At 44.6% G+C, this 11,495-nt stretch overlaps 1 protein-coding gene across 1 annotated transcript; it reads left to right on the top strand.

Moving 5' to 3' along the window:
- Window positions 1-9,223: 9,223 nt before the first annotated feature.
- Window positions 9,224-10,583, top strand: LOC147056290 (small integral membrane protein 26-like). The gene is made up of 2 exons (XM_085912485.1): window positions 9,224-9,455; window positions 9,636-10,583. The coding sequence occupies exons 1-2, from the start codon at window positions 9,332-9,334 to the stop codon at window positions 9,812-9,814; spliced, it is 303 nt and encodes a 100-aa protein (XP_085768611.1). The 5' UTR covers window positions 9,224-9,331; the 3' UTR covers window positions 9,815-10,583.
- Window positions 10,584-11,495: the final 912 nt, after the last annotated feature.

Below are 11,495 nucleotides of genomic sequence, written 5' to 3' on the forward strand. Positions count from 1 at the left end.
CCTTGCGTCTTAACACTCTAGTCATAGATTTATGACTCCTCAGCGTTGTGTTTCAACTGGGAGCAGATTTGTTTTTAATTCTCGGAGGCAAAATGACTAGTTGTCTTTTAAAATGATGAAACTCTTCAGGCTGATAGCTCATCATTACATCTCTGGCATACTTCTTTGGTAACATGTTATTCTCAAAGGAAAAAAAGACCTAAAGGAGTTTTATAAAAAACTGTTCTAGCTTTAAGAATTTATAGATTCCGATAAAGGTGTATAGCCGTTATGTGAGCAAATACTATCTATGTACAGACTGATAGAAAAAAAACGATTTAAAATCAATTCAAATTACTGAATGGAGTATAATTATTTTCTAAAACTGGTACAAGAGACTTGGCCATAGGAAAACTGAATTTCTGTGCCTGTCATCGTTTTAGTGATACCTTTGACCCACATGCAGAAACAATTCAGAAGTCCAAGATGAATGTGGAGTATTTATTGGGGTTGAATGCTGAGCGATGGAGCAGGAGGGTCCAAGCCAGGAGTACGGAGTGGAGTTGCGATGGTGGAGCGTGTGGAGTCCGACCAGAACGGGGTGGATCGGTCGAAGGTCCGTGGAGGGGATCTAAGAGCTAAAAAGGCAACAAGAGATGGTCAGAGAATTTGGCGGAACTGTGGCAGAGATCGAGCGCCAGACCGGAGGATCAGAAGACGCGGCATTGACAAGCAGGGTGCGACAAGATGCGAGAGGTACAGCTGTGGAGGCGATCGACATAAGTAGACAGGCGAAGCGTTGCTGGCAGCACGCTCCTTAAGAGCTTCCTCCTAACGAGCCTGATCAGCCACACCTGTGGGTCCTCCACCACCCTGCTCACGGTGTGAGCTCACGATCCGGAGAGGGCATTCCACCCTTTTCCGACCGAGGACCATGGACTCGGATTTGGAGGTGCTGACCCTGATCCCGACCGCTTCACACTCGGCTGCGAACCACTCCAGTGAGAGCTGGAGATCACGGCCTGAAGAAGCCAACAGCACCACGTCATCTGCAAAAAGCAGAGACGCGATGCTGAGGTCCTCAAACCGGACCCCCTCAACGCCTCTGGTGCGCCTAGAAATTCTGTCCATAAAAATTATGAACAGAATCGGTGACAAAGGGCAGCCTTGGCGGAGTCCAACCCTCACTGGGAACGAATACTGCCGGAAATGCGGACCAACCTCTGGCATCAGTGATACAGGGACCGAACCGCCCTTATCAGTTGGCTCGGCACCCCATACTCCCGAAGCACCCTCCACAGAACCGCCAGATGGACACGGTCGAACGCCTTCTTCAAGTCCACAAAACACATATGGACTGGTTGGGCGAACTCCCATGCACCCTCGAGGATCCTGCTGAGAGGGAGGCTGAGGAGTGTGATTCCCCTGTAATTGGAGCACACCCTTTGGTCCCCCTTCTTATAGAGGGGAACCACCACCCCAGTCTGCCAATCCAGAGGCACCGTCCCCGATGTCCACGCAATGTTGCAGAGGTGTGTCAGCCATGACAGCCCCACAACATCCAGAGCCTTTAAGAACTCCGGGCGGATCTCATACACTCCCGAGGCCTTGCCACCGAGGAGTTTTTTAACTACCTCAGTGACTTTGACCCCAGAGATTGGAGAGTCCGCCTCATCGTCTCCAGGCCCTGCTTCCACAATGGAAGGCGTGTTGGTGGAATTGAGGAAATCTTCGAAGTATTCTCCCCACCGACTCACGACGTTCCGAGTTGAAGTCAGCAGCATGCCATCTCCACTGTATACACTGTTGACTGTGCACTGCTTCCCCCTCCTGAGACGCCGGATGGTGGACCAGAATTTCCTCGAAGCCGTCCGAAAGTCATTCTCCATGGCCTCGCCAAATTCCTCTCACGCCCAGGTTTTTGCCTCAGCAACCGCCGAAGCCGCGTTCCGCTTGGCCATCCGGTACCTGTCAGGTGCCTTCGGATCCCGCGGGCCAAAACGGCCCGATAGGACTCCTTCAGCTTGACAGCATCCCTTACGGCCGGTGTCCACCAGTGGGTTTTACCGCCACGGCAGGCACCAACGACCTTACGGACACAGCTCCGGTCGGCTGCCTCAACAATGGAGGCGCAGAACATGGTCCACTCGGACTCAATGTCCCCCGCCTCCCCCGGGACGTGGGAAAAGCTCTGCCGGAGATGGGAGTTGAAGATCTTCCTGACAGGGGATTCTGCCAGACGTTCCCAGCAGACCCTCACAGAGCGTTTGGGTCTGCCAGGTCGGATCGGCATCTTCCCCCACCATCGGAGCCAACCCACCACCGGGTGGTGATGAGTTTAGTTTAGTTTATTGTTTAGCACATATTATTACAGCAATAACAGTGCAAGGAGGAAAACAAAGCCGAGGGCTTGTAGAGAGCTCCACTCCTGTTATATATACAACTAAGTGCTGTGAAGGCAAATGTTTTTCAAGTGTTTGCAAAAAAATAAATAAATAAGCAAAAGCATAACAAGCTAAATATTAATTCATCATATTCATATATGCACTGGGTAGCATGACCGCCTCGCAGTTAGGAGGGTGCGGGTTCGATTCCACCTCCGGCCCTTCCTGTGCGTGGGGGCGATATACATACATAAACAGATACACTATAAAAATAAGAAACAAGCGAAACAAAATAAACACTTAGCGATGTTTAAGCAATCAAAGAGACACCAGATAGAAATAACCAAAAGGGAACAAAAGAACTGCGAAACAGAAAATAACAAAAACAAAGAATTATCAGAGTATGAATTGTAGTTTAGGTTGATGTTCTTCGTATGGATCAGCTGAGTCCAGTGGAATAATTATGGACTGGTAGGATCATGAGTGCAGAAGGTGGTGTTTCAGGTGCTTTCTAAAAGCAGCCTGTGAAGATATGGATCGGATATGGACTGGTAGCTCGTTCCAGAGTGAGGGCCCTCTAAAGTGGATATTGTATTGATGGTGTGATGTCCGGCAGGAAGGTGGGTAGCGATTGTCCCTCTGTCTTGTTGGATATGAATGAACATCTCATACAAATGTGAAGAAATTATGAAAAGTGTCTGGAAGATGGTGTTCCCTATATATGTATTTATGGATGAGTAGACAGGTTTGATGAATATTTACTTTATCAATTGACAGTAGTGAGTAATTTCTAAACAGTGGTGCCGATGGTTCATATCTATTTGTAAATGAGACAGCTCCGCCCCTCTCTTCACCTGAGTGTCCAAAACATGCGGCCGCAAATCCGATGACACGACTACAAAGTCGATCATCGAACTGCAGCCTTGGGTGTCCTGGTGCCAAATGCACACATGGACACCCTTATGTTTGAACATGGTGTTCATTATAGAAAATCCGTGTCGAGCACAGGAGTCCAACAATAGATCACCGTTCGGGTTCAGATCGGGGGGGGGCGTTCTTCCCAATCACGCCCTTCCAGGTCTCACTGTCATTGCCCACGTGAGCATTGAAGTCACCCAGTAGAACGATGGAGTCCCCAAAAGGAGCGCTATCCAGCACCTCCTCCAGGGACTCCAAGAAGGGTGGGTACTCTGAGCTGCCATCTGGTGCATAGACACAAACAACAGTCAGGACCCGTCCCCCCACCCGAAGGCGGAGGGAGGCTACCCTCTCGTTCACCGGGGTGAACCCCAATGTACAGGCGCCCAGCCGGGGGCCAATAAGTATGCCCACACTTGCTCGACGCCTCTCACGGTGGGCAACTCCAGAGTGGAAGAGAGTCCAGCCCCTCTCGAGAGGGCTTTCACCAGAGCCCAAACTATGTGTGGAGGCAAATCCGACTACGTCTAGTCGGAACTTTTCTGCCTCACACACTAGCTCGGGCACCTTTGCAGCCGGAGAGGTGACATTCCATGTCCCTAGAGCCAGCCTCCGCAGCCAGGGATCGGACCAAGGTTTTCCCCGCCTTTGGCCACCGCCCAGCTCACTTTGCACCCGACACCTTTGGTCCCTCCTACAGGTGGTGAGCCCATGCGAAGGGGGACCCACGTTTTCTTTTCGGGCTATGCCCGGCCGGGCGAAGGCCCGGCCACCAGGCGCTCTCCTTCGAGCCCCACCTCCAGGCGTGGCTCCAGAGGGGGGCCCGGTGACCCGCGTCCGGGCGAGGGAAAACAAAGTCCATTTTTGTTTTTCATCATAAGGGGCTTGGGTGAGCCGTGCTTTGTCTGGCCCCTCACCTAGGACCCTTTTGCCATTGGTGACCATACCAGGGGCATGAAGCCCCAGACAACATGGCTCCTAGGACCATAGGGGCACGCAAACCCCTCCACCACGACAAGGTGATGACTCACAGAGGGGAATTAGTTTTGACATCATCCATATTTACTGTGAGGCATTGCTCATTTCACATTTCTGAATGTGATCAGAAAATACATTAATTCACTCACCTCCAAAAAGTATTAAAACAGTGAGACCAGTCACTTTATTATTTGCTTATAACTTAAACCCTTTTGGATTTACAAACAAAGTCAATTATGAGACAAGAGATCAACACTGCACATTTTATTTCTTGGTATCTCCATCTGGATCTATTACATATCTGAGAACAGGGATGGGCAACTGGTAGCCCAAAGTTTTGTCCATTTTATTCAGTCCTAATACAAAGTGACATGCCCTGAAGTTGGCATGAGGATAATCATCACTGGTCCATTCTCCCCAAGAATTCACCTCACAATTGCCTTTTTGATGCATACCAATGAGGTCAATATTTGTTTGTCTTATTGTGTACGACGGTATGGTCGACTTCTGTTAATTTGTATTTGAGATTCGTGATTGTGAACCTATTTTTTTACACTAAGTGCCACATTGAAAAAAGTACTTGGTGGTTCATGTTCCTGAATGATGAGTAATGACCAACATTAAAATGCAGTAGCATAGTAGGTTTGATAAGTTGATTTACTGTTGTTGCAATTTTGAACATCACGATTGCGCTTATAGAAAAGCAAAAAAATATCCTTCAATAATGATCCAGCTAACAGTTAGTGCACCTGGAAGTTAAACAAACATTGTGTCTACGTAAATGTTTGAAAACAACAATTAAAAAATATGCTAACTGATCTGTTATCAAGAAATGCATGGAATTTGATTAAACAAAAAACTGAAAATAGATACTTGAGATCTTGAGATCACATAATGCATAGACAAGTGAATATCTCACATGCCACTAGAGGTAGCCTGTGCTTCTGTTCTGACTCTCCTGAAGCTATCATTCATCTAGTCTGGCAATGTCTGTCAGTAAATTCTGTCTGGTGAAACCTAAGTATTTTTATAACATGTTATGTAAAAACAACAACAACCTTTGTGTTAAGGAAGAATGCGCACTTTGGTCTGGCTGGGAAAATGAAAAAAAATCTATTGTATATTTTATTAATTAGTTTTAATAAAAGCAAAATTTCATTATCATAAATGTACAATTATGGGATGGACTCCCACCTACTTTGACTTTATTTATGAATTCAAACATAATATTTGTACAATTAGGCATTTTCTGAAACAAAAAGCGATCTGAGCTATTTCTGCTTGTCGTGAGTCCAATGTAAATTAATCATGAATGTAAATTAATCGTGAATGTAATTCGTAATTGTAACAACGATCACAAAAGCGGAAGTAGGCTACAGCAACGAGAGGTCACCAATCGTCTTGTTTTTCTCATGCTGTTGGACCCTGGCCTTCCCTTGGTCAGGGACAATGTGGTGGCTGCCTGTTAAAGGGAAATGTGGTTTCAGCAGTTTGCAAACATATTTTTTAAGGTTGTGTTAAACTTATAATCATATCAATATAATATCTAGTATTGGAGTGCTCGTGTGGATTGGTGGGGGGTGAGGAATGTGCAGGCACACTGCATGAACTTGTCTTCTTCAAAGTGTTGTGGAACAGGCCCAGGAAGGGAGTACCAGACGAAGAGAGTACGGGACGGTACGGGACGAAGGGAGTACCGGACGATAGCACCTCAAGGTCGGTGAGGAACGAGAACAAAGAACAACACCACGTCCAGGTGGTTGGGCTTCGAGAGGAAAAAAAACAACCGCCTGATAACACCTCGGCGGGGAGGAGATGGCCATCGACCAATCATCACACAATGTTTTGCATGTTTTAATATTCATATTGTGTTTCTTTCAAACTGGGCAACCCGGAAGAATGTGTCGTCTTTTGGTGGTCACAAAAACGCACGAGTTTTAGTGTGAGGGACACGGGACCCAGGCCTGTATTAGTGCGCTTTGTTTGCTCTGATTGATCTACTGGTCTTCTCTTTGACAGAACGAACTCGCAAAATTGTTAGGTGCGCCAGTGTGTGGATTGGGACATAGCAACTTGTGTTAAGTGTTGATCGCAATTTGGAGTCAGATCAATAGCTAAAAATCCGTATCCTAACAGTATGAAGCGATCTAATATTCATAAAACCAAGTTTAAGTGTAATCGGTTGATCAGGGTTTGTATTTATCAAAGGATTTTTAAACAAAATGAAAGTAAGATTTTGTTCTCTAGGCCTGACATCACCTCTCAATTGTTTATTAGCGCGGTGGGACGATACGACCGTAGGAATTTGATAGTAGATATTTGGTACACACGTAATATCTGAAACAGGCACCATATCATCAGCTATACCGGTCGGGGTGGAGCGATTGGATTTGTCTGCCACCTCAGTAGAAAGTGTGTTCATGTGTACTGTAGCACTATTCAAACTGTGACGCTCTAGTCTACACAAGGAGCTATGTGCATGCTGGAAGTCTAGCCTAGCGCTAGTTAACTTTAACTTAACTGACTCCAAACCCATCCTGACAGGTGGTCTAGTCACCTGTGCCCCGGCCTTCTCTAAGGTGACCTGTCATGAGTGGCTCAAACAGTAATCTATATTCCCAGAAAGAGTGAAGGCGCCTTCACGGTTAGGATGAAGGCCGTCCTTCCTCAGGAGGTCGGGGCGGCCCCAGAATGAGGAGCAGTTATCTATAAAATACAGTCCCTGCTTTTTACAGAACCCAGCCATCCATCGATTAAGGAAGACTAATCTACTAAACCTCTCATCAGAGCCTCTCCCAGGCAGGGGGCCAGAGACAAATACTCGATACCGACTCATCTTTCTGGCGAGATCACAAGTCCTCGCGTTGTTCATCTTTGTGATCTCAGATTTCCTCATCCTAACATCATTGGCGCCGACGTGTATCACTATATCCGAGTAACTAGTGTTGTTGGAACTACGCTGTTGACTAGTCCTATTGCGAGTCAGCTCCCTAAGATTAGCTTCTATGTCGGGTGCTCTGCCCCCAGGAATACACATTAGCGTGGCTGGATTTTTAAGCGTGATATTTCGGGTGATGGAGTCACCTATGACCAAGGTGCGAGGGCCAGTAGACCGAGATGACTTTGGACGGCTATGCGTCTTACCTGGCTCATCGCGATTAGCAAGCCGCTTGGGGCTAATGCTAACGGGGCTAGCGGGCTGACTACAGTCCGCGACTGGGTCCGCCACATCTACTGTTATCGCACTATTCTGCTCTAACTGGCGGACAGGTCCCTCTAGCAGGGACAACCTCTCTAACAGAAGGGTGCAGTTGGTGCACGAAGCAGTACAAACCTCTTGTTCCGCAGCCATACTTACGTGTCCGATGATCGACGGTAGACAAATGGCCAGCACAGTAGCACAGTAGCACAGTAGCAACCCAATGTGTGTGTGAGGGAGTGGGTGCTTGACTCTGTCACTTTGCTTTCAGACCGAGGCAGAGAGAGTATCCATCCAACAGTGCCCATGTCTGAGCAGTCCTATTAAGGATCCACTCTGCTCATCCCGTAATGAGGGGCCCTAAAAATAGCCTGCTTCCTAAAACCTGACTGGAATATCACATTCATTGGGTTCACCTCATAGCGGTCAAAAACAAAGGACATTGAACTTTGGAGCATGGAATGTGAGAACTCTTATGGACAGTGAAAAAGTTCAACATTGACATTACTGCCCTGTTCGAAACCTGCCAGGCCGAGGAAGGGCAACTAAACGAGGCAAAAGGAGATTATACTTTTTGGAAGGGTAAAACGGCAGATGAGCCTAGAATCCACGGAGTAGGATTTTCCATCATCTTCTAACTCTCCAAATCTCCAACAGGCATTAATGAGTGTCTCATGACTTTATGACTGAGTCTCTCACACGATCAGATGGCTTACCGCTGTGAGTGCCTACGCACCAACCTTGGACTCACAGGATGACAAGGAGACCTTCTATGCAACTCTGGACCAGGTTCTATCAAACATCCCAGAGGAAGACAAAATCCTTCTCCTCTGAGATTTTGATGCCCGGTTTGGCAAAGATCACAAGCTCTGGAACAACACTTTACCAGGTAGTGAGGGGGTCAGGAAGGCCAAGTCAAATGGAATCCTCTTACTCTCCAGGTGTGCTGATCATGAGCTTGTGATAACCAACACCCTTTTCTGCCAGAGAAATAGGTTTAAAACCTCCTGGATGCATCTTCAATAGGGTGCGGGTTCGATTCCACCTCCGGCCCTCCCTGTGTGGAGTTGGCATGTTCTCCCCGTGTCCTCGTGGGTTTTCTCCGAGCACTCCAGTTTCCTCCCACATCCCAAAAACATGCTTGATAGGCCGATTGGGCACTCTAAATTGTCCCTAGGTGTGAGTGCGAGTGCGAATGGTTGTTCGTCTCTGTGTGCCCTGCGATTGGTTTGCAACCAGTTCAGGGTGTCCCCCGCCTACTGCCCGATGACGGCTGGGATAGGCTCCAGCACGCCCGCGACCCCCGTGGGGACTAAGCGGTTCAGAAAATGGACGGATATATATATATAAATATATATATCATATATAATGATAGATAGATAGATAGATAGATAGATAGATAGATAGATAGATAGATAGATAGATAGATAGATAGATAGATAGATAGATAGATAGATAGATAGATAGATAGATAGATAGATAGATAGATAGATCTACTGCAACTCTATATAGATATATCTATCTATCTAGATAGATAGATATCTCCACACACGCACGCATGCACGCACGCACGCACACACACACACACACACACACACACACACACACACACGCACACACGCACACACGCACACACGCACACACGCACACACGCACACACATTATTGGGTAGCTAGAGAGTTTTCAATGAAAAACATTTATTATTTGTTTAGTTACTCTCCAAGCGTAAAAACATTACACTTCGTCGTCATGTGACTGCAGTCCAGTTGGCTGTGTTTACTTCCGGGTTACACTGTCATGGCGGCACCCGACTCTAGGTCAAGCTAGCGGAACACATTTTCTCTTTCAAAACTCAACTCTTTCGAGTGAAAAAATGATGTTGAAAGATGTTAAAAAGTGGAACCGAATTGTGTCTACAGTTTACGCCTTTGGTGTGTGGACTATGATCGGTTCCGTTGCATATTTGTATTACACGGGTCGATTCAAAAACAGCGCAGGTAAGTAAATGTGATCAGGATTCGAGTCGATCAAAATAGCTTCACGTTTTGTTTATGTATTTTTCCCCACGTGTAGCTTAAAATTAACATTTCTGAGTTAAAGTGGGAGCCCTCAAAGTTTCAGTGAAGGCGTTCTGTCTGTTTTCCACTTAGTTAATTCCTCTCCTTTTGCCCCATTAGACTCGACTCAAAATGATAAGGAAAAAAAAGAAGTGCCGAAGAATCTAAATGAAATTGAATTCCAGACTGCTCACAACAAAACTATCATCATCTACAAAAACGACTTTGTACCATACACGACAAGGATCTACAATTTCTTACAGTCATTCACCGGTGGTCCTGGAACTGGAAACAATTAAATTTCAAATGAACACTGTGGACTTGTGTGCATGAATTACTTGATTTATGATACAGTGTGAATCACTGTAACACATTGGGGTGACGATGAAATGAACAATTGTATGCCCTGTACAACGACAAGAAAGCTGACATATGCTTTTGGGTTGTAATGTCATCTGCTAAATGTTATATAATATTTTTGTCCACAATTTTGTTCTCTAAGAATTTGTGAAGTTAATTTGATGTCAAATACAGTACTGTACATTCATTGATTGTTGTCCTCAAAAAAGGAAACTTTTCAACCAGTCATTGGTGTGAAATGATTATTTATCCTGACAATAAAAGTAAATCAATTTGGTGGTCAATGTTTGTGTAATATTCCCTGCCATAATTTTCTCCCACCAGATAGTCCGTCATAATCTCTCCATGTTATTTTTGTGCCTTACCTGCCATTGTTCCTGTGCCCTACAATGCGGTGAGTGCTGTGTGAACCAACGGTGTAAATACATTAACGGCCACCTGCTCAAGCCACACGTCAAGTTCATAATCAAACAATGCAGCTCGGCTTTTGATGAGCAGAAGTCAGGGCTATGAGAATAAGTCTTTTTGTTTACAGAAGCTGTTTTTTTAATGTGTTTTGTTACACTTACCTTGTTTTTGCTCTTACAACTCATCATGTGAAACTCAATTTGAGTATTTGATAGTAGAACGACTTGTACTACCTACATTTTAATTTACAAAATTTTATTTGGTTGCATGTAATAAAATGATATTGATCCAGATACAGATTTTTATGTTGATTATTTGGATCCTGATGCTTTTATGTATTTTGTACAAATGCTTGAAGAAATAAAATTGAGTGAATATAATAAAACCCTATTTCCAGTGTAATTAAAACCCCATTTTGCCATAAGTATCATAAATACCCCGTTACATATAGAACTACCTATTTCATGCGTAAAATACCCCCCCCCCTCCTCAACAATTTGGTCAAATACATGCCATTCATTACATGGATAATCTTATAGGGGCAGTAATCTTCCACTAAATAGCTCTCCAGTGACCTTGCAAGATGGCTCTGTAATGCATGAGAAGAGAGATACCAGACTTTGAAAGGTTATTTTGTCTAATTTGATGATCGAGGCTATCGTTAGAAAAAGTAGATTTAATTATATTTGACTGAGAAACCATTATAAACAGTCACTGAGTAGATACAATGTAAAAAAACAACTATGCAATACTTTATTATAAGTATTTAAAAAAAACTGTTAAAAAACCTGAATAACATTTGAAACGGCATCAGGTGTATAAGGCCATGAAATCAGTCAAATGTTTTTTTAATATAATTTAATTTGGGCAATTACATATTTTTCAAGTCTTGATATTCCAACTAATAAAATATTTAAGCAAAATGATGGAAACACATTGTATACAAATGACAAAGAAATGTGCCAATTCTCGGCATGTTCTTACACATGGTTGAAGTACAAATGCCCAACAGACGAGAATTTTAGAAGATTACGGGTCTGCCACCATGCATAACAAAAAGTTGCTAACCACAATTTTTTTACAATAATGAAATGTCTATTGCATCCGCCTTGGGCGGAGTTTTCATTTCAGTTATACACTGTAAAAACAAAAATCTATAATTTCTCAAATTCAACCTAAATTTGCTTACGTTGCTGTGTTATTTTAAGTTAA

The sequence above is a fragment of the Syngnathus leptorhynchus genome, chromosome 5 (assembly GCF_054491065.1).
Source record: "Syngnathus leptorhynchus isolate UIUO chromosome 5, UIUO_Slep, whole genome shotgun sequence".
Classification (NCBI taxonomy): Eukaryota; Metazoa; Chordata; class Actinopteri; order Syngnathiformes; family Syngnathidae; genus Syngnathus; species Syngnathus leptorhynchus.

Coding starts and splice junctions, on each gene's coding strand:
- LOC147056290 (XM_085912485.1), top strand. CDS start 9,332: ATGATGTTGAAAGATGTTAAAAAGTGGAACCGAATTGTGTCTACAGTT. Junction 9,456..9,635: donor TCGATTCAAAAACAGCGCAG/GTAAGTAAATGT, acceptor TTGCCCCATTAG/ACTCGACTCAAAATGATAAG.